Source organism: Alternaria novae-zelandiae (assembly GCF_023758075.1).
Source record: "Alternaria novae-zelandiae strain BMP 2774 chromosome Unknown scaffold_39, whole genome shotgun sequence".
NCBI classification, from domain to species: Eukaryota; Fungi; Ascomycota; class Dothideomycetes; order Pleosporales; family Pleosporaceae; genus Alternaria; species Alternaria novae-zelandiae.
This window is the reverse complement of record NW_026056999.1, coordinates 25,768-48,329: the sequence shown is the minus strand read 5'-3', so window position 1 is coordinate 48,329 and position 22,562 is coordinate 25,768. Positions and strand designations below refer to the sequence as shown.

The following is a 22,562-nucleotide window of genomic DNA, read 5'->3' as shown; positions in this document are numbered from 1 at the left end:
CAGTCTCTCTCATGTATGACGCAACAAATCATTGACGCAAGTTCATGCCAAGTCGCCATGCAACAGCCCGACACCGAACTGACAGGACTCGTGCAAGTGCGATCGGAACGAGTCGAGCGCACTTGATCTCGGGTTCTACCGCATCCCCACCTCTTGAGGGTCGATCAGCTCCGGCTCAGGCCCAGCTCTTCATTGGATGAGTCATCGTATAGCATGCGACATGTTCTAACCCAGGCTGCTCTCAATACTCCGGCGCCGCCGATGTCGTTCTAATAGTGTCGGTCACGGCAATTGCAATATAGATTGCTCTGCCTTGCTTCCGAATAGTTCCTCGATTCATTGGAAACGCCACGACTTGGTTGGGAGAAGGCGTCTGCGTACGACTATTGGCCAGTTATCTCGGACCTACCAAGGCTCCGCGACGCGCGCGAACTGCTTGCAGCAAGGCGTCGAGGCGGAGCGTGTGTCTCGCGAACGCCGTCTGTGCTAAGGACGTGCAAAAGCAGGAACAGCACACTCCCGCGGCCGTGCAACCCTTGAAGGCGATGATGAGGAATGGCTGAAACCTTGCGAAGCATCGCAGCCAGCATTCACAGCTCGCTTGGGGCGGTGGGGCGCTCTCGCACCAATGACGTCGCTGATGGGCCGATAAGGATAAGGAACCCAACATGTTGCAGCGCTCGGCTGGTCAGGCGGTCATCATCATGCAGCTAACCTGCACCATCATGCACCATGCTGCAGCTAGCAATGCCCATCACCCTCGCAGCATGGCCGAACTCTGCACCCAGGATCGTCCCGCAACCGTCCCGCCGCTCTTCTGTACAGCACAGGTGCCACGTAGCAGCGACGCAGGTACGCACAGAAGCCGCACACAAAGAAGCATAAACGTCGCGGGCAGATCGCTGCAGCTTATAAGACTGACAGCCGGCCCTGCGCTGGTGTTCCAGTGTTCTACACTCCATTTCACTGCAGACCGACATCTGCAGTGCGCCAGACAATGAGGCGATCAGCTGGAGCCCGAGGTGTCATGTGGCCCAGTAAGCCACTGTGTGCAAACTTACGAATCAGTCACTTTCTCGCACACCATCAAGTGGGCTGTGCCCTGATTGGAGCGCAAACCCTCGATACAAGGTACTTTGACTGAATCCTTTCTTGATTTAGCTTATGGCCATGCGTCTATTGGAATTTGGCCTCCACGCCGCGACTGCGGTGCACTTGCTCCCTTGCCCGGCCGGAACACTCTTTGTCTTCACATGATATCATAATTCTCAATCCGCTTCTCTCAAGTCTCCTTCCCTTGAAACGCTATATTGTTCCTGTCTATTGGCTTGTGTCGCGCGTCTTAAGTATCACCCGCGTCCCCCATCGTCGAATTTAGCTTTCCGAACTTCGGCATCTGCATGCATGCAGTCATCACCTCTTCAGAACCTGGATACTGGACTTGAACCTTAGGCGCATAGCGATCCGAGACTTGCATCTTGATCGCCATGTGTTGGTCCTTTAACTTTGGCTTTCCAGGCAACAAAAAGCGTAAGGACTCGTCGTCGTCGGACGAGAAGAAGAGGCGGGACCGACCGGCGGATAACGCGCTTCATGGAGAGGGAAGGCCAGTCGCTGCAGAATATTCCGAGAAGCGCAGTTCAAAGGATTCGAGCAGAAGAAGAAGATCTGGTGACTCTACCCCGCGATCTCCGCGGTCACCGCGCCACGAGAGAGAGAGGGAGGAGCACCGACCGCGATCGCAACACCAATACGAAGATGCATACCGAACTCGCGAGAGACGCCGCTCCACACTGGACGTCGAAGTACCGCAAGTCTATCGCCGTGCAGCTGAGCCAAGTAGCGTCAACTCATCACAAGAGGCTCTGCTGAACCCACGTCCCCACCGAAGTCAACACCGTCGGCGGCAGCACCCAAAGCAGACGTCGCAAAGCACTCTGCGCGGGCGCGGAGCAAAGCGCGACCCTGTAAGACATTCAAAATCGAAGAAAAACGTCCGACCAGAACCTTCTCGCGGGTGGTCACTCTTTGCGCCGTCCCCGCCAAAGACACCAAAGCGCGAACACCGCAGTTACCAGACCTTGGATTCTTCGCCCCGTAGCAACCGCTCGTCCCGCCAGCATCGCTTCTCGACTGCATCTCAGACAAGTCCAGAGTCATCACGATCTCAAAACCGCCACCACCGTTCTCGTCAGCACGAGCTTTCAGCTTCTTCTCCGCGCCAAGCGCGCTCTCGTACACCAAACACAACTGCTCGTCGCGTACCTGACAGACGATTTGCTGTACTCGCTGCCACCAATCAGGCGCTTGAGGAAGTTCGACAGGAAGCATTCGCGCAACCCTCCCCACCTCCGAGACGAGAGAGGCTGCGACGGTATGAAGGTGTTACTATCCCGACATCGCAGATACCTTTCAATTGGGATTGCGTAAGCAGTTCGCAGGCTTCAGCTAGACCAAGCAATCGGAGTGGCGAGTCGAGTGGTCGGAGACGGTCGCGTCGTTGATGTGTTCGTTCATGAGCATTGCATCTCGCATCTCGTTCAAGCCACGCGTGGCTGCTGCACCTGGTCATAGCGAACCGGCAGAGCCTAAAGCAGACCAAGAGGTGGCGCATTATCGCATTATCGCACATTGTGTAGCGACTATTTCCTTTTTCTCTCCGCATGTTCTCGATTGTCTTGTAGTAAGATACCCCCCGGCATATCATCGGTAGTTTGGGCGTTCGCATCACATCATTCGGCCCCGGCCCAGCACAGTCCATTTGGCGTTTTTTGGCAACACAATACCCCTGCATCACATATTCCCGCATCGCATGTAGTTCCCATCGTTGTAATAGTAGAATACATATCTTCGCATCTGAGAATCATCTTTGTCTTGCATCGCGCATACCTTTCATCGGTGAAGTAATCGAGGCGCCCTCGTGATACCGTGCACCTGGGCAGAATCTCACCACGTGACGTCTCTACGCTCAATATGTCTGTGGCCACGGCCATGCGCACATTGTATACTTCATACTTTCGCAAAAGTACGTCTACATGTAGACACATCTATACATGAGCTCATCGCCTACCATCGCAACATAGCCAACCGTCGCCGCATCACGCACTCGCACCTCCCACCGGTCACATCTTACCTTCTACGACACTAACCCCATTCCAGCACCCTCCATACACCATACCCCCCGCTCATTGGCCACGGAGCATCTTCCTCAGTAACTCACACCCTAGCCCCCCGGTTCTCCCAATACCTACGCTTCTAGGCAACTTCGGCGTGAAGTTCCATGGGCTCGATCGACAAATGCGCAACCCGGTTTATCAAACATGCGATTTGAGTGAGGGAATGACGGGGCGAAGTGGTAATGGGGTAAGTGACATGTTGGTGTTCGGGGAATTTCACCGAGGTACAGGACGGGTATTTTGTGGGGATAGGGCTTGGCGGTGGGGCGGGCTCGTCAGGGGGAGCTCGAGCACAAGACCTGGACCTGCTGCTGCCTGTCTTGTGGACTTTGCGACGCGATTCACGTTTACACCTTTATTGTGGTTTTGGCTGCGCATTTTTCGACAAGAGTGGATGACTGGATACATGCCAAAACACCCACGATACTCTTTTCATGTCCACCTCGCCGGCCCCTTAGGATCTCCGCACCACCACGATGTCGCGATCAATGCCTACGATGTCGCGACCAATGCCTGGGGTCGGTCCATGAGCCGGCAGCGTTCGTCACCAGGCCTTCAACTCATCGAGGAACTTCTCCAACACATTCGCATTGTGCTGCGCAATGCCGGCGTGCCACTGTGGGTAGTTCTTCCCCTCTACGACCGTGTTACCCTGCCTGTTCGTGAACATTCTGTAATCGCGGTGGGTAAGAGTGTTCGTCGCTGGGTGCAGGAGGTAGAAAGTATTGTCATCCACCGCCTCTCGTTTTGGGTCTCCGACTGCAGTATTCGCCTTCTTCTTCTTGGATTTGAGACCACAGTTGACCATGTGGATGGCGTAGCCCTTGGGAAACTGGGAGACCTCAACGCTGGCTTTGGAAACTTTTAGCGACGTTTGAAGACACGGGATCTGGTACGACTTACATTGGTTGCTGAACCTGAACGGCTTACCGGAGACTTTGGGCTTCTTTTCCAGCATGCGATTCCAGTCTGGTGCGTGGTTGAAGCGGACGGGGAAGAGCTTGCCCTCTTTGATGATGAGGTAGTATGATTTTGTGCCGTGCCGACGGACGCATACCTTTGTGGTCTCGATCTCGTCGTCTTCCTCTTCACTGGACTCTGCTACGTCTTCGTTAGCGATGGAAGAATGAGGCACTCGCGCTGTCTTACCTTCAGCCTCCTCAGCCTCTTCAGCCTCTTCAGCCTCTTCAGCCTCCTCCTCATCCTCCTCGTCCTCCTCCTCGTCCTCCTCTGGAGCCTCTACCATGGGCGTAAAAAGCTGCCAAGGTATCATCCTGTATCGAAGCTTGGGATTGTGGAAGGCATCGTTGTCCTTGGTATAGTTGAGAACCCTCCCGTAAAAGTCGCCCATCGGGTAGACATGCAAACGGCGTTCCTCTTTTCCCGGTGGCTGACTCAAGATCGTTACGCCCACATAGAGTTCCTCTTCGATGACCAGGAGGTTGTGTACGCGTAGGCCATCTGTGCCCGACAAGTCCACTGCCTCATGATCAACTTTACCAGGGAACTCCCATAGAGAGTCCCAGACCACGTACAAGGGGGCTCCTCCGGTGTCTGCAGAGTCCTCTTGCAAAACTGCTATGCGTACCTGGCTCTGTGCGAAATCGGTCCTGAGGTACACTCCTGGAATATCAAGCGCATAGTACATTTCTGCCATCTTGCTTTCGTATTGTCTAAGGTGACTGAGCTGTTGAAGAACTGTGACAGCCTGAGTTGAGGTGTCGTTCTATATGGTTGGCCTTGTGGTGAGTTTGATGATAGCACACATGCGTCAGGTCAGACTGACCGCAGTGATTGATCACTTGGATCATAGCAAGCGGTCTCAAACATCGCGACATCAGCACACGATGCGCTCCATACGTTTTTGTCACCCGTCATCCCGTCTCAAGCTTCATCAGGCATGTACAACACATCATAGCGCAAATTCCGTCCTCGGTTTTGCGCAAACTTGGCATTTTTCATTCGATGCATACAATGAACTACTCACATTCGCTCTGACACAGCAGCTATGGCGAAAATGCGATGGAAGACAAGGGAGCTAGTAACAGCTCCCCCGATACCAACTAAACCATGATCTACTGGCCATCGTCACCCCTGCAAATCAGATGTCGAGTCTCAAACGATGTCACAATTGCCCTGCCATTATGTGTCCTCCTCCTTCTTTGACTCCGTTTCGCCTGCTAATAATGGTGAGTCTCAATACACGATGATGACCAATGAGAATCGACTTACCTGCATCGTCCTCATCCTCCAATCCAAGAAATCTCCTTGGTAGAACCCTCTTATTCTTCCGCAAGTCGTTGGGCTTCTTGTTAGAGTCTCTCACATAGTCCATAATCCTACAATACTTGTCTCCCTCCTCCATAGGCGCGACGCGTAGTCGTGTGCCTTCACCACCATTGCCCGATCGGATCAAGATCGTCAGTTCCTCTTTGAGCTCGTTTCCGAAGATCAAAAGGCCGTGGACTTTGATCGCAAGCTGCCATGGTTGAAGTCCTATCCTGTGGAGGTCTACCTTCTCTTCTTCCCATGCAGAGTCCCAGAGAACTTGGATTTTTGGCGGTTCACTGAACTCACGCAAGATTGTGAAATGGTGTGGGTAACGTCCTTCGTCTGCTTGTATGTAGAATCCCTTCCTGCGTTTGATGGCGAAGTACTCTTTGCCGTGGCCGGAGAAGAGGTTTTCGAAGTCTTTGAATGCGGATTTGAGTTTCTGGAAGGTGACTTGAACGCTTGGGTCCTTTTCGAAGCTGTAGTCCATGGCGGCTACGATATGAATATGGAGCGACCGTCGTAGCTGGACGTCTTGCAGTGTTATAACTTGGCTAACGCGGCAAGTTTGCGCATAGCACACTCATATCGTCCAGAATGACCTTTGCGCCTGTCGCGCTTGACCTCGCAGCAAGCGTTCGCTGCATGTCACAGATGCCAACTACTGTCATTTGAGATTTGGGGTCACGAGTGGCGGGGACGAAGCTGTGCCAATACCGTCCTCGAGGCGTGAGCTAGCATGGTAATTTCCTTCCTGGACTGCTCGCCAACCCTTTCAATCTTATCACGGGTCTGCATTCAATCACTATACTCCACTACCGTAATTGGTTTTACAAAACATCAATCTGTCGTGACTACAGTGCAGTTTTGTTTTCGGGAATCGCACGCGCAAATATCAAGGCCTAGCCTGACATCGTTCGCGCCGTCTTGGATGATGAAGACCTGGCCGTAACCAGTTTATGCCCCAAGGGCCTACTGCAATATTACGCGAATCTTGTCAGATGCCAATGTCGCCATCAACGCGCATCCTTCCTCCATGTAGCATCGCAAGTGTTCTCGTTGTCTACTGTACTCTACTCACTACCTCCATCGCCACCTTCCAAAGCAGCTTCCCCACCATCATCCTCCTCACCGCTCCCCTCACCTTCCTCGTCAATTTCCTCCCTGTCTTCTGCGTCTATGTCATCAAACTCTCCGTCACTCTGCGTGCTCATCCATATACGTCCTTCCCCGATAATCTCCTCCAGCTTATCCATAAACCTCGGAAACATGACGACATTGTGTTTCGCATAGTCCTCGTTGTGCATACCCTGCGCCCTACCATTGTACTTTCCTTTCCACGTGTCGTGCTTGCACGGAGCATGCCAACGATCAAAGGGTAGATGCAGGTGAAACTCCTTCCACTTGATTGTTGTTCTGCTGCTCTTCGTGCTCTTACCTTTGAATATTTTCCCTTCTATGGGGCCGCCTCTGATCTGTGTAGTATGGCCGCAGTTGTTGAGACGCAGGGTATATCCGTGTTTGAAGGCGTAGTATTCGATATGAAAGGGCTCATCGGTATCGTCTTGCTGCCGAAGATCGACGGATCTGTTCTTGCCTAGCTGCATCTTAGGTGCGCTCGGGTCTTGTAAGTCGAGGATCAGAGTGACCCAGCTTGCATGGTGCTCGTGAACATAAAGGAATAACGCTGGTATGTTGTTAGCTTTGTCTTGCCAGCTTGCTGATGCGGTATAGAGTACTTACAGTCATCCAAACCTGAAGCTGCAACACCGATGCTGCCGGACACTGAGTCGCCAGTGACTATCGGCTTAACGTTGTCGCCCATTCTGGCTGCCGGAATAGGCCTCTTGAAGTCCTCTTCAGTCACCCGCGCTGGATCGTGTGCCTTCGCGTACTCCTGAACAAACCCAAGACGCGCGCTTTTAGGCTCGGATCGCATGATGCTAGGTATACCCTTGACCGGGGCATGATAGACTGTAATCGGTTGACTCAGCTTCTCGTAATCGGTTACAACGCCCAGGGCAGAATGAGCCGCGTTGCGGGCTACCTCCACTGTCATTTCGGCGAATGGCTGGGTGTGGTCCCATGAAGAGTCCCACACTAAGAAGTCCTCGGTACCGGCATGTCTGATCACTGTGGTGCGGCCGTGGACGTTTGCAGGGTTCATCGTGATGTAGAGCCCGGCGATGTTGTCATGTAGCCAGTACTCATCTTTGGCGCCTTCTTCTGGGCCCTTTGTTTTGGCATCTTGAGTGGTATCCGATTCGGTGGTCTGACGTTCGGCGGTAATATGCTCGGCGGTCCGATGCTCGGCGTTCTCGTGCTCCATAGTGTTTTGTTCAGGGTTCTCCATACTGATAGGGTAAATCCTGGTTGAGGCGAACTGACCAGCATGAACTAGGCGACAAGGCGAGCCTCTTATGTCGTAAGTAGGCGCACAGCTTGCTCAAACCTGCTTCTCAGCTTGGACATGATTGCAATAATCTTACCTGCGCAAACAACTACAAAGGCCGCATGTTCAAGCATACTCCCCCTTGTCCAGCCTATTCGACGTCTCCATAACTGTCTTACTCTTCCGCATCTTCATCCACAACCTCACCATTTTCCAACTTCCTACACCTCTCCACATTCCCTACTCCCACAATCCTCTCCAACGCATCCATAAACCGTGCAAAATCACCAGCATTATGTTCCGCATGCCGTGCATCATGCGGGCCATACGCCGTCCTGTCCCTACCGCCCAAAACCCCATGCTGGAAACCCGCATGCCACTTATCCGGCGGAAGATGAACATGGCACTCCTTGTATCCGACAAACTTTCTCTCGATCATGGTGTCCCAGCCACAGTCGACAAAGCGGAGAGTGCGACCTTCTTGGAAGGGGTAGCATTGGATGGTGATGGGTGTTTGGCCGCCCACGCCTCTGAGATTGATGACTTTAAGGTTTGTTCTGGCTTTTATCGGGTTGATGACTAGCGTCCTGGTCTGTTCGTTGAGGGTGAGGGTTGCGTAGCTCGTACGGTGCTCGTGAGCGTGGAGGTAGAGCGCTGGGGATGGTTAGTACCTGGGCGTGAGGCCATGCATGTATCTCGGTATACTCACAGTTGTTTGTACCTACAGACGCAGCCATAGCGGGCACGGAAGCGATCGCTGCGTTGCCATCGTCTTCCTCTCCACTTCCTTCGTCAACTGGGTGTGCTTCATCCTCACCGTCACCTCCCTCGTACTCTGAAGCAGACTGCACCGTTACACCGAGCTTCTTCTGGCGTACGTCCGCCCCTCCGCCTGATTTAGGGTCATATGGCGGAATCGGCTTCGCAAGATCCTCCGGCGAGACGTCCGCCGCATCGAGCGTCCTCATATATCGCGGGATGCGTTGCTCGACACTGTTTGAGGGGTGTATGTAAATAGTAGTCTGCTGGCCCTCGAGTGGGCTATAATGCACGGTAACCGTCTCCTCCAGCTTTGTAGGTACAGCAAAGATATGGTGGGGACCGCCGGTGGTGAAAACGGCCTGGTCTTCCAGCATGGGAAGAGTTTCTGGCGCCCGTTTCCATGTAGAGTCCCATACCGGGTACATGTTGTTGTCATTCTTGTCATGCCTGACTACGGAAGTTTGACCACTGTCGTTACTGGAATCAAGGGCGATGTACAGTCCTGGAACCTTTTGTACAAAGTAGTTCTCGAAGTTGACTTCTTTGCGTTGGTTGCTTGTTTTATTAGTCTTCTCCATGTTCAGATGAAGGAAATGGGAAGTAGTCGTATCGTGAACGTCAAAAAGGCTGCGCGGAGAAGGTCTCTATATATTGTGAGCACAGTGAGAAGCTTGCTCGAATCCCTCGTGACGTTTGAGCATGATCACACCTCATGATCCTAGATCGTCAGTAGCAATTGACGAATCTTTAATGGAACGCGGAAATATTCTTCTCGCTGCAAATGTCGATTATTGTCGTATTAAGTACGGTCGTTGAGTAGTTACATACTGTTCCATCCCTTCATTTCAGTAGCTTGTAGCCATCATATCTGTCCTGGCATTTCGCGAACAGCGTTGGGCCTCGAAAGCACTGGAAGTGTGGACTGAGGTCGAAGATGTGTGGAAATGGCCCAACCCTCTCGTTCAAGGTACGACGGGTTCGCGCGTCATGCGCCAGTCATCGCAAGACGCGGCTGGCGTTCCGTCCAAAGATCGACCTTCGAAATCCTCATACGCCGGCTCGATCGTGGCGCCGCAGGGTCTCTGCGCAAAATGTCTTCCATTACTCTGCGTCGCATTGCGGCATGTCTCTGCCAACACATCCATGACCCCTCCAACCCATGGCGTATATGCCGACAACCTGCACAATATATACAATAGCGTGCCATCTCAAAAACGCCTTTGGGGTATCAAACGCCGTACAATGCCGTAAAATCGTGCAGGAAAGATGTTCATATCGTCGTCCATTACGTCGCGATAAACCCGCTCAAGGATTCGAATGAACGAAGCGTGCGCCCTGACAAGGCGAGCGAGCCTGCTTGAAAGCTTTTATCCGGCCTAGCATCCACCCAGACACCCATGAGCGCTCGCCTTCGCGGCTCTGGTGGTGGCCTAATCGGATGGAGTATCCGAGCCGGCATTCGATGCCGTCGTGTTCGAACTGGAGACAGCGGCCGTCTTTCGCGCAGGCCCGTTGGCATTTGTCGAAGGACTTGGAGGCTGTCTTGCCTTTTCGGTATGTGACGTCTTCGGACATGTTGGACCAGTCTTCGGCTCTCTCCTGCAAGTGTGGCTCGATCATTGTGAAGAGCTCTTCGAACATGAGCGGTCGTTCGGGATGCGATCGCGCTTGCTCCCATTGGGAGAGTCGTGTGAAGTCGTCTTCGCCGAGGTGGTGCATCGTCATGATGGCTTCGCACCACTGCTCGTTGTCGAAGCGCATGCTGAAGGGCTTCTCGCCGTTGAACATGGGCCAGTATCCGCGGAGGGAGACTCCGCTCTTCTTCAGCACCTGCGCTAGCATCTCGTCTCCGCAGCATTGCTTCTTGACGTCGACGCCGAAGAAGTGTGTCCCGGGGAAGTGCTTGTTCTCGCCAAACATCCTGCCCAGCGCCATGATCTTGTCCAGCGCCGCGCGCGATAGCACGAAGCCAGTCCCACCATGTGCGAAGGTGGTCTTCTTCTTGGGCCAAACGGGGGATCCGAAATAGTGGGCCGTCTTGGGGTTGAAGTTGGAGAGGAAGCGGTAGAGGTTGTCGTAGTTGACATAGGTGTCGAGTTCCAGGAAGACATACCACTCCGACTCGGGCCGCATGTATGACGTCCACTCCATCATGGGCAGGAACTTGTACTTGTCCAGCCGCCACCCCTCCTCCGTCTTGTCCTGGGTGCTGTTCGTCGCCTGGATGCGGTCGTATACGTCAAAGTCGGGGTTGTTGAACTTGTACTCCGGGCGCAGGTGGGCGAGGGCGTCGGCAATCTCGAAGCCGTTGAGCGAGTCCTTGCGGTCCGAGAAGATGAGCAGGTCCTGCTTGCACCTTCCCAATCGGTTGAGATACAGCGGCAGCTGGGTCGCAACTTCCCCGGCGCCAATCTTCAGCACAATGGTGACGCGCTCCATGACGCCGGCGGTGAAGGGCGAGCACTCCTCACCAAAGTGCACCGGAGCGACGGGCGCGGGCCCAGCGGGAGGGGGCCGCTCCTGCAGTATGTCGTAGCCGCGCTCGCCCCGCCATAGCCGGAAGACGAGCGACGTGAAGAGGAAGGTCACGAGGGTTATGGCGACGCACAAGAGGCGCAACGGCGTCAATCGCACCCTCATGGTGGTGGTGGTGCGAGACTGAGTCCGTCATGTTTGCATGAGCGGGCCTGGCGCGCGCAAATTGGCGCTAGTCCCAGCTCCAATCCGGCTAGCCGGCCGTTCTATGCGCGCCTCCGCGGGCGGCCTCGAACGTCTCTTTCCGACATCACCACATCACACTGACAACCTTGGAAGTATCATGGTAACACCAACTCTGATTTCAGCCCATAAACAAATCTTCTATCATAGCCATCATTCACCACGCCTTCTAAATAGCCATCCTGACCTGCCAATCTTCACCCCCGCCAGACACCCGGAACTCAAGCGAGCTAATCTTCTCTCCATCAATTCCACCCCGGAGACGCAGACGCGTCAAGATCCCTCCAAAGTAGTCCACCCGGTTCCGATTGCAGGACGATATGTAGCGCGCAGCCTTTGGCTTCATGACCAATGTCAACACCCAATCCAGCGCGTGCCTACGCACACCAGACGGAGCATGACACGACACTGGCTGTGCGCGTAGGGTAAGAGCATCCATATCTTTAAGCCACAAGCCGAATCCCAAGAGTGACGGAACATAATCAATCGCCTCAAAAAGACTGATCGGCCTGTTCTCAAAAAAGACCTCGGCCTCGGGGTGACCACGCAGGTACTCGCCTAGCCATTTGAGGTCGATACCGGTATTTGGTCCCCAGCCGTGATCGCGACTGAGTCCGACGAGTAGCTTACAGGCGGGAAGTGGAGCAAATGCCGACGCATCACTATAGAATGTCCGGAGGAAGCGTTCTACTAGCACAAAGTGGATACGAGTCCTGACCAAGCCAAAGTACAAAGGCATGTACTCCGACCGAGTGGTTCGGCATGCATTGCCCAAACCGACCGCTGTCGACAATCCGACGCCTGAGAGGCAGTAACCATATATCCGGTTACGTAGTTCTGGAACAAGGATTAGCAAAGTGCTGGCAAGCTCAGCGTCATAACCTACCACCGGGAAGATCTAGGAAGCCTTTGGGTTTCGAGATGCTTGAGGTCTTCGTGTGTGAGGAGTTCGCGTTCATTGATCCAAGAGCGGTGCTCGAAGGCCTGTTGCCCGACATCTCCATGCCGTCAGGTACGATGCTAGTGTTATTCAAGAATTTGCAAGCGTGCGTGGTAGATTTGGAATGAAGAGTTAACAGATATGCGGTTGCAGGTACGGAAGCACGTTTCCAGGCTGTCGCCCTCGGAGGATGTCATTATATCTGCCATGTGCACAACGTACAGCTTTCAACAACGCCTTTCACCCGGCCTTTCGTCAATGGAGTGTCGAGTGAATGGGAAGTGTCGACTTCACACTTCCAGTACCGCTTCACAGCCTGGATTACACTGTACAAGAACTTCTTCGAAAGTCTGTGTACTTGCGACCCTCTTTTACTTTCACTGATCCAATGGCATTACAGGCCTAATTGTCGGCGGGTACGGCGAGTTTGTGTCTACCTCGTCACTCCAAAGTTGGCAGGGGGCGCAGTCCTCTGCGAATCGCCACGCTGCCTACAAATTGCGGCGCTGATTCTACTTTTACCTACACATACAACTTCTCAACTGGTCACGTACAACCGCTAGACTTACCGAAAGCCTTGAACACAATGGCACCCTCATTCACAGAGTAAGTATATCACATTGCAACTTTCTTGACATCTTGCTAACACATTCCAGGATGTTATCTTCCGCGCAGTTCACGTTCCTACTAGGAGACACCCGCGAGCCCGTCACCGTCCATGCCGGCATCATGTCAAAGGTATCTGAGCCCCTAGACCGCCTTATCAACGGATCCATGAAGGAAGCGCAGGAGAAGTGCGCCGCACTGCCCCATGTCGATCGCGAGATCTTCCTGGGTCTCGTCGAATATGCATACCGCAGTGACTACAACGTCCTTCCCTGCGAAATTGACCCCCATGTCGAAGTCGACTCAAATATCGAAGTCGACATGGAGGCTAGATCGTGCGAGAGTTGGGTTCCTACAATAAGCGAAGAAGACTATGCCAAAGCAACCACCCCTGAAAAGATGTGGCATATGCCACATTTTTACCCAACGCCCTACGAGCGCTTTGTCGCCAAGGAGCAATGTCCATGCTATTATGGAGAAGATTGGGACGAAGTCGCCTCGCACATGAAAGAGCAACATGTGGGCGGTATAAACTATAAGCACAAAGACGTCTTCCTCTTCCACGCCAAGATGTACTGCCTCGCTGACTACTACTTCATCCCCGCACTGAAGGAACTCGCCATATCCAAACTCCACGTCGCACTACGACTATGCATGGAAGAAAAGTTCGTAACAACCCCCGAGCGGGTCGAAGATATCGTCGCACTGGCTTCCTTTGTCTACAACAGCGACAACACTCAAGACCACGATACCCCTTCGCAGCGTGATGCCCTACGAGAGGAGATATTGGGTTACATCATGGCTCAGATCCAACACCTGGAGCTGCAACCTGCGTTCCAGAAGGCGCTAGGTGGCGAGGGCCAACTGGCGATTGATGTGATTTCTTCTGTGAGGAAGGGGTTGAGCGAAGGGGCGGAGAGGATTAAGGCTGCTATTGCATATCGAGATAGGATGGAGGAAATACGTCTTGGACGAGGAGGCTACTACGCCCTACAAGCGAAGTTCGGTAGACAGTAAGGTTATGGGAGTAGATCAAATGACCATTTCTTCTTCATTAGTCCTGTAGCTGCTTAGCTATCTCCAAGGTTTGCACAGTGACTTATGTTAGTCATACGGCATCCTTCCTGCGGCTTCGTCTGTCGTCCCATCACGCGGAGGTCGGCTCACATCGCTCCATCAGCATCCGCTCCCTTCGTCGCAACCTCCACGTCCCCCTTCTCCTCCCCCTCCCCCTTTACCTCCCCTTTCCCCTTCGGCCACCTAATCATATTCCACTCCCCACACCCCACAAACCCCAAATGCAAATACACCGCCCTCGCACTCGGCCTACTCTCCAAATACACAACCCCCCCCCTCTCATCCGCCTGCCCCAACGCCCACTCCATCAACCTCTTCCCCACACCCCTTCCCTGCCACTCCGGCCACGTAAGTAGCGGCGCAAGATACCAATGCCGCTCCCCGCCCGTCGCCTCCCGCCTTACCTCATCGTCTTTGGCGAAGCGCTCGCTCCAGTTCTCGGAGGAGACGTGCGACCACATGAGATCGAGATCGGCGTCGGTCCAGGATTGCTGTTCTGCCCAGGAGTAATGCGTCGCGGCGCTGCGTCGGAAGAGGTTGTGTACGGAGGGGTTGGAGGGAAGGGTCCAGCCTGCTATTCCTACGGTTTCGCCGGTGGGGGTATAGACGGCTTTCATGAAGCAATGATGGGGATCAGTGATGGCGGGGGTTAGTCGTTGGGCCATGCGCTGAGTCCGGATTTTGAGACTGTCGTCGCCTTTGGGGCGTAGCTCGGGCGGTTCTTTCTTTGCCCACCAGTCTTCTGGGAAGCAGAGGTAGAGGCCTTCGGCCTGGGTGGGGTTGTTAGTATGATGGGTTTTATGGGTAGAAAAGATTGGGTACGTTCGGAAGCTTAGGTGAAGGTTGATGGATGAACTCACGATCTTCACAGCATCATCAGGCGTGCATTTCTCGATCCGCAACTCCGACTCCGACAGCCGTCTTGAGGGCTCTGTGGGCATTGTCTGGAAGCCATCTGAGTTATCGGTCGGCACTTTAATGAACTCTGCTTTTTGTGATGCCATGCTTGTGAGTGTTGATGTCGAAGTTCCTAACGTCGAGGCATGCGCAAGATGAGGGGTGTAACAACAGTGTTATTGAGCTACCTAGGCAGGCGCCCTTCAACACACTTATGTAGACACTAGAACAGTAGACCTACGTGATAGTAGTAGCATTACGCCCTTTCCTAGCGCTTACTTGCGCGAAAATATCTAATAGAATACAGAATTAGGCGCTAAGAGGTAAAGTTGCAAATATAAACCTGCGCGGCTAAAATCTAGAAGCTAACTTAACCTTAGGTTAGTGTCTCTATATAAGTACTAGAGTTAAAAAGCTTATTAAAAATAGAGTTTATAAACGCATACTTTTTTTTATAATGTATAGTACTAAGGTAAGTTTAAAAGTACTATATATAAAAGTAGAGTTATAGTAATAGTACGTAGAGAAGAGTAAGTATTAATAGGCTTTTCTTTTTATACGTTTAGAAAGAGCAGGCGCTCTTTAGCTTCTTTTTATTAAGTGTAGATATCTGCGCAACGTGTATTATTATATATAGAATTTCTTAGAGCTGTAAATAAAATAAAAGTTAGTAGACCTACTAGGAATTACACTATAGACCTTAGGAATACTAAGTATTAAGCCTTAAATAATACTTAATATATTAGTTTTTATTCTCTTTATACGTTAACTATATAACTTCTATTATACTATAGCTATTATACTCTTTAAGTATACTAATAGCTATAGTTTTAACTTAACTATAAAAACAACGCCTTAAAAGTAAACGTTAAAAGGCTATTATAACTTTAGAAGATATAAGAAAAGGTTTATAGGCTTACGCTATACTAGGTATATAACTACTTTAGTCTTTATAGTATAGTTACTACGCGTATACTTTTATCTAGCGTAGTATAGACTATAGATATTAATACTATTCTCTTAGTATTTCTAAGAGCTACTATAAGAAGGTGTAGAGAACCTTATATATATAGAAGAGAGTAAACTCTACTATAAAGCTTTTAAGGTGTTAAAGCGTAATACTACTAATATTTAGAGTAGTAGAGATTAGAACTACTAAAGAATAGGTGTAGAGTGTCTAAAATTACAATAGCTATTTAGCGTAGGCTAAGAAGAGTATATATACTAGATAGCGACTATAGTGCAAAATCTACTAAGATATTATAGTAATAGAGTAGAAAATAAGGAGGTTATAAAGGCTATATATTTCTATATATTCTATCTAGAATAATTAGAAGAAACTAGATCTTAAGAAGAAATAGGCTGTATATAAGGCTACTATAGATTAGCTATAGTAGCACTTTAAATCTTTATATATTTAGTTAGAGAATATTAGATTTTGTATAGATAAAGTTATAGATGTCTAAGCGTAGATACTAGAAGAACTAAGAGCTTAGAATAGAGAGCTAGATAGATATTAGAAAGAAGAAAAAGAAGAGCTAAGCGTGCTAGAGAGATAAAATAGAAGAGAAGTAGTAGTAGAAGAAAGAGAATAAGAGAATAGAGCTTTACTTATATAACCTTGTTCTTTATATTATATTTAGCTTAGTAGATATAAAGAGTTGCTTAGAAGAAATAAGATTTTAATTAAAAGGTCTAGAAATATACGTTCTTGCTCTTGCTTCTAGAGTTTAGCTTAGTCTATCTAGCGTTATACTTAGTGCGTAGAGTAGCTACCTAAATATAGCTCTTAGACTCTTCTAGTGTACGCCTCTACTACTATAGCTTATTACGCTTCTTTTAGCTCTTTAGAGGCGCGATCTTAGTAGAGATAAGAGTTTAGAGCTTAATATTCTTATTACTACGTTTGTAGTCTAATTAATATTTGCTATATAGAATATAGAATAAAACTTATTCTCTATATATATATCTTAACTATTATTCTTCTTTCTAAAGTTACTAGTATAAGACTAAGATTATCTAAGAGATATTAAGCGCGTTCTAATAGCTATTTGTAATAATATCTTTAGTCTTAATAAGGTATTTGCTCTAAACAGCTATTTTTTATATAGACTTTTTCTTTCTACAACTTAAGAGATACGTAAAATAGTAGTAGAGTAAGAAGTATTATAATTATTATACTTGTAGGCGTAGAGCCTTTTACTAGATATAAAGCTAAGTCTAGAAGGTAAAGTAGTTAGTATAGAGTAAGAAAGAGGCTAGAGAAGAGATAGTAAAGCTTATAAAGTACAAGGTTTTAAAACAAAAGATAGTAAGTAGGTAGTAGAATATAGTATGTAAACTAAAAATTAGAAGCTAACTCTACGCTGTCTAAGGCAGCTACTAAGAAGGTAAGAGAGAAAGCTTATAGATTTAGAGGTTATAGCTAAGAGTAGAGATATTATAATAGACTCTAACGTAGAGAAGAAGAATATAATTAGAATTAATAAGCTTTAAAATAAAAGACTAGAGAAAAGGCTAGAGAGAACTTATAGATTTTAGCTAGCCTGCTAGTTGCTATAAAGCAGCGGTGCTTTAGAACTAGGTAGAATTTCTATAGTAAGTAGAGGAGTAGATAACTAGTTAGTATATAGTACTATAGAATAGAATCTTGTAATAAACAAGGCTATAATAGTAGAATCTAGATATTATAAGAGTAGTTAAAGCAGTAGATTAAATAAACTTTAAACATCTAGTATAGACTATATTTATATACTACGTAACTACTTTTGCGTTTACTTACACTTCTTTTATACTTACTATATATAACTAGAATTTAGTTTTAGTATTGTATATTAGCTATAGACGTGTTATTATAATAATATAGACTTATAAAGATAGGTAGTAGTGCGCTCTTCTTTATTGTTAAAAGTAATAAGTCTTATTTCTTATTATCTATAGTAATTAAATAGCTATACCTATTAATAATAAGAAGGTACTCTAGAAATACTATATAATATAATCTACTATATTAAAATTAAAGCGCCTAAACATTATCTTCTAGAATTAAAGAAGTAGTAGTTTGTGTTTTCTAAAGGTTTTAGAACTAATATACTCTACCTAGCTACTTACCTTTTTAAGCTCTACCTGTTTATTCTCTACGTTCTATAAGAATTAACATTAGAAAGACTAGAAAAAATAAGTGTTAGTTAGTGTATACTGTAAAAAACCTCTTCTTTATATACTATATCTCTAATATAGATACCTTATAGAGGCAGCTATATAGAAGAAGCTCTCTATCTTTAGTACTATTAGAGCTATTATTACCTATAGCAAGGCGCTATAGTACTAAGAGTTAGCAGCTAGAATATTAGAGATAATAAGATATAGCTTATAGACTATAACATCTTACAGCTATAATAGTAAGAGTAGGTATTACTATTACTCTAAAAGTAAGACTTAGTTAATATAAGTAGGCGTTGCAGAAGCTACAGGTTCTTAGAATTACTAAAGCTTTTCTTCTATTATCTTAGAGTTCTTAGGTCTTTTTCTCTAATATAATTACTAGTAGGCACGTTTTATAGCAGCCTCTAGAGCTAGTAAAGCTACTTTTAGGTAGCTAACTATTCTACTTTTTATACTTTTTAATTTCTAGGGCTTTTACTATAGTTACGTAAGTTTACTAGGTTAATAAGGTAGAAGCCTGTTATATACTAATTAGTGCTACCTAGTCTTTATCTAGTGTAGCACTATTGCCTCTATCTCTATTAATAGCCTTATTAAGTGTAGGTAGTAAGAGCAAGCGTAATAAAGAGTAATAGAGGCTTTAAGATTGTTACTACTAGACTCTATTATTTCTACGTAGCCTATATAGTGCAGAATTAATAAAAACCTTATATAGTAGCTTAGAGTTTATAGAAGCTAGCTTATTATCTAGAATATTATAGATATTCTAGGTTCTGTTAGTAGTAACCTTAGAAATAGTAGGCTTATTCTATTACTTCTAGAACTTTCTACTAACTTCTCGCGCGCGCAGTTTAGGCAGCTTTCTATTCTTCTTTAATTAGAGAGCTATTGCTAGTAACAAAACACGTTAAAAAGAAAAGTAAAAGGCTGTGTAAAGAAGAGTAGAGATTATAATAGATATAGAGTATTATATCTGTGTTTACAACGCGTTAGTTATAATATAGAGCGCGTAGAGAATTTTAGAGTTATAAGATAGAAAGACGTAGTAGAACTATATAGTTTATAGTAATAGGCCTAGAGAGCGCTAATTTGTGTATAACGTAATGTTACTAGACCTAAAGAGAAATTTATTAGTATTTATAAGAATTTTATTATAGAACCTATAATCTAATAACTACGCTAGAGCTTATACCTATAGCTTCTTCTATATACGTAACACAAGCTATTCTTATTAGAGAATAGATAGAGGTAGTCTACCTAGCTATACGCCTGCTTATTAAAAACGCTAATTATATACTAAATAATTATTTCTATATTAAATTTCTTGCTCTAACCTTTCTATTAAATAAGCGTAATAATATTCTATATCTTATTTATTATATACTACTATGCAGCCTCTTATTAAAAGAAGTAGCTACTATATAGCTAAACCTCTTTACTAATGTTGTGCAGGTTATAGTAGAAGTTTTAGAGAAAGGTTATATAGCTCTATAAAGTATTAGCGTATAAAAGCTTAGTATTTCTAGTAAATAGTACTAGCTTCTTCTATTATCTATCTATAAGCTTTAGTTAGTTAGATATAGTAAACAGTATAAATAGGTATTCTCTCTTAATTCTAGAGGTAGTAAGCTACTCTGCTAATAAGGTAGGCATATTAATCTACAGCCTCTTCTAGTTAAAATATAAAATAAAGAGCTTAACACTTATACACCTCTATAAGTATTATATAGAAACCTTAGTATTTATAGAAACTTATCTCTAGCTTATATAGTTTTGCAGAAGCTTAGCGTAAGTTTAACCTAACCTAATTTGTAATTCTACTAGTAGATATATTATACTTAAATGTACAGCACTTTATCTAGGCGTAATAGATAATAAAACGTAACTATATACGCAAGCGTTATTATAAGTTACTAGTAGTATCTACTCTAAAGTCTTTCTCTAGATTTATTAAAAGAACCTTAGTTAATCTTAGCTTTATACTCTACGCCTGCGTTGTGTTAGTATAACTACTTAAGCGCCTTCTTAGTAATAGCCTTCTAACTAGATAATAGTATACTCTTGCGCGCCTAGAGTAGTTAGTATATAGAATATTGCTACCTTAGTATTATAGAGCTTTAACGTACCTTTTAGCGTTTAAGAGACTGTATATATAGCTAGATAGAGTTTAAGTTATATAGATTTTCTAACTAAGAGCTATTAATATTTTAAGTATATATAGTATTAGACTAGCTAAGCTTATAAACGTAGTAGTATATAGCAGTAGCTTGTATAGTAGAGGTAGTAGACTACCTAAAAGGTTAGCTCTTCTTATAGAGTATATTATCTGCTTTGTTAATACTACTATTATACGCTAAAACCTCTATATTTACTAAGAGACTATAGAGTTTCTTTCTATAGCTAAAGTAGATCTAAAGACATAGAACCTACAAGGTGTACTTATAGAGCCTACTAATATCTTAATACTTAGGCGGGTAATACTACTTTATAAAAGCCTTTAGTTTTATAATTTAACTATAAACTTATTAAAACTAAAGAGTCTAGGTAAGAAGAGTATTATATATAAGGTATAGCTCTTATAGGTGCGTAGCGTATAGGCTTCTTTTGCGTTCTTCTAGACGCTAGCAAAGAGCGCAGCCTATTAATTGCTTATTATTTCTAAGTTTTTACTAGGTTTAGCTCTAATATTCTTAATAACCTAATCTTATTTAGCTATCTTCTTAGTAATCTTAAGGTTAGTGCTGTCTAAAACATTACCTCTATTAGCGCTAACGCTGCAGGTAATAGTTTAAATAAGATTGTAAAAGTATTAGGCTATAGTTATAATTCTTAGTATCTTAAAGCTTTTAGAAAGCGATGCTAGTGTAATATATTATAAGTGTTAGTAGAGTAGCGTAGGTAGAAGCTGTAGACCTAAGAGCCCGCTTTCTATTAACTCTAGACTCTAACCTTCTTATTATAGTACTACTATTTCTAGTCTTTTATTTAGCAATTCTTGTTATTACTAGCTAATTAACATTAAGCACTAGGTATACCTAGCTAGGCTAAGCTCTTAGTAGCTCTTAGAGTCTGCACTAACGTTCTAATATAAAATGTAGCTATAGACTATTAGCTATAGGCTAGATTTTAGCTAGTCTTAGCTACTCTAGTGCTATTAATAGATATCGCGTTTAGAATTCTTATACAAAACAAGATATTCTCTCTATTTTAACTATACATTTACTTACGCTTACAACTATAGCTAGTAGATAATAAGCCTATAGAAAATAGTAACTACTACCTTATATAGTAGTAGCGCTGCTAATAGATATAGTCTAAAATATAGAAAATACTAATATTAGTGCTAATATAAGAGAGATATATAGAGCTGTAGTAGAATTTATAGCCTATAGCTACCTTATAAAGTAAAATCTTATAATCTACGCGTTTATGTATAGAAGCTCTCTGTAAAAACGCTAGAATTATATTATAATACTAATATTTACGCAAGGCGCCTAGCTAGATAGAATATACACTACTATATACTAGAAGAGCTTATAACTACTAATTCTCTCTATATACATTTATATTATGTAAATTTATTAAGATAATTTTAGTAAGCTAGTAGTAAGAAGTTAATAGATAAATATTCTAGTATTTACAAGAGTATTATGCCTAAACTTAATAATAATAGAAAGTTAATACTACTACTATAAAGAGTAGACCTATCTTAGCAGCTACTTACTTTCTATATAGAACTACACTAGTATATTACGCTCTTTGCAGCTCTCTGCTACTAGTTACACTAAAGAGCTAGAGTAGACCTACTACTAATAGGTCTTGCGCTAAATAACTAGTAATATATTAGTAACACTAAGTGTATTACTATAGGTGCTTAGAGCGTAATGCTAGAACTCTAAATACCTTTAAGGCGCTTCTGTAATAGCTCTAAGCGCTACGCTATTATAGTAAGTAGTTAGCGTATTATAGTAGTGCCTAGTACAGTACTATATCTAAGAGAATAGAAGATTTATAGTAATAACATTAAAACTCTTGTATATAACTAGAACTTTAGCTTAGCTTTACTACTATAGATTAATAGAATAAATATTCTAATTAGCTATTAGCCTTAGATTTACAAGAGCTCTACTAAAGAAGATTCTAACTTCTAGGTAATATACTTAAAGCACTAGAGCAAGCAAAACATATATAACTTCTAGAGAAACTAATATAATTACGCTAATATACAAAAAGACTGTAGTTATTATATAGAAGATGTATTATTCTTCTAATAGCTTCTAGCTAGAATACTATAGAATAGTTAAGCGTAGTAAAAAGGTAGAGACCTAGAAGTAGTTACTTTAGAAGAAGATTATAGAGAAAGCTTGTAAAGAATAATAATAGATTAATAAATTAGTAGTAGTAGAAGTATACGCTTTACTAGAAGATAGGTTTATAGATATATTCTTATATAGAGAGAACAGAAACAAGAGAGTACTAATAACTAGAGACGTAGACATTGCTACAAAATAGCGCAGTATCTATAACTAGCTAGACTTTAGCAATAGTAATAGAGATA

The 22,562-nt window shown here is 45.4% G+C and overlaps 6 protein-coding genes across 6 annotated transcripts; 1 reads left to right on the top strand and 5 right to left on the bottom strand.

Moving 5' to 3' along the window:
* Window positions 1–3,720: 3,720 nt before the first annotated feature.
* On the bottom strand, window positions 3,721–5,054 carry J4E88_010755 (uncharacterized protein; the record flags this gene model as incomplete). The annotated part of the gene is made up of 4 exons (XM_049404345.1): window positions 3,721–4,028; window positions 4,080–4,277; window positions 4,326–4,874; window positions 5,048–5,054. 4 exons carry the CDS (start codon window positions 5,052–5,054, stop codon window positions 3,721–3,723), a joined length of 1,062 nt encoding a protein of 353 aa, XP_049249878.1.
* Window positions 5,055–5,318: 264 nt separating this feature from the next.
* Window positions 5,319–6,034, bottom strand: J4E88_010754 (uncharacterized protein; the record flags this gene model as incomplete). Its single annotated transcript, XM_049404344.1, has 3 exons — window positions 5,319–5,356; window positions 5,409–5,942; window positions 6,031–6,034. The coding sequence occupies 3 exons, from the start codon at window positions 6,032–6,034 to the stop codon at window positions 5,319–5,321; spliced, it is 576 nt and encodes a 191-aa protein (XP_049249877.1).
* A 486-nt stretch (window positions 6,035–6,520) lies between these two features.
* On the bottom strand, window positions 6,521–9,179 carry J4E88_010753 (uncharacterized protein; the record flags this gene model as incomplete). Its single annotated transcript, XM_049404343.1, has 4 exons — window positions 6,521–7,134; window positions 7,191–7,816; window positions 8,019–8,493; window positions 8,549–9,179. 4 exons carry the CDS (start codon window positions 9,177–9,179, stop codon window positions 6,521–6,523), a joined length of 2,346 nt encoding a protein of 781 aa, XP_049249876.1.
* Window positions 9,180–9,906: 727 nt separating this feature from the next.
* On the bottom strand, window positions 9,907–11,241 carry J4E88_010752 (uncharacterized protein; the record flags this gene model as incomplete). The annotated part of the gene is made up of 1 exon (XM_049404342.1): window positions 9,907–11,241. One exon carries the CDS (start codon window positions 11,239–11,241, stop codon window positions 9,907–9,909), a length of 1,335 nt encoding a protein of 444 aa, XP_049249875.1.
* A 1,604-nt stretch (window positions 11,242–12,845) lies between these two features.
* On the top strand, window positions 12,846–13,882 carry J4E88_010751 (uncharacterized protein; the record flags this gene model as incomplete). Its single annotated transcript, XM_049404341.1, has 2 exons — window positions 12,846–12,865; window positions 12,916–13,882. The coding sequence occupies 2 exons, from the start codon at window positions 12,846–12,848 to the stop codon at window positions 13,880–13,882; spliced, it is 987 nt and encodes a 328-aa protein (XP_049249874.1).
* A 37-nt stretch (window positions 13,883–13,919) lies between these two features.
* On the bottom strand, window positions 13,920–14,946 carry J4E88_010750 (uncharacterized protein; the record flags this gene model as incomplete). The annotated part of the gene is made up of 3 exons (XM_049404340.1): window positions 13,920–13,925; window positions 14,347–14,712; window positions 14,803–14,946. The coding sequence occupies 3 exons, from the start codon at window positions 14,944–14,946 to the stop codon at window positions 13,920–13,922; spliced, it is 516 nt and encodes a 171-aa protein (XP_049249873.1).
* Between the last annotated feature and the right edge of the window lie 7,616 nt (window positions 14,947–22,562).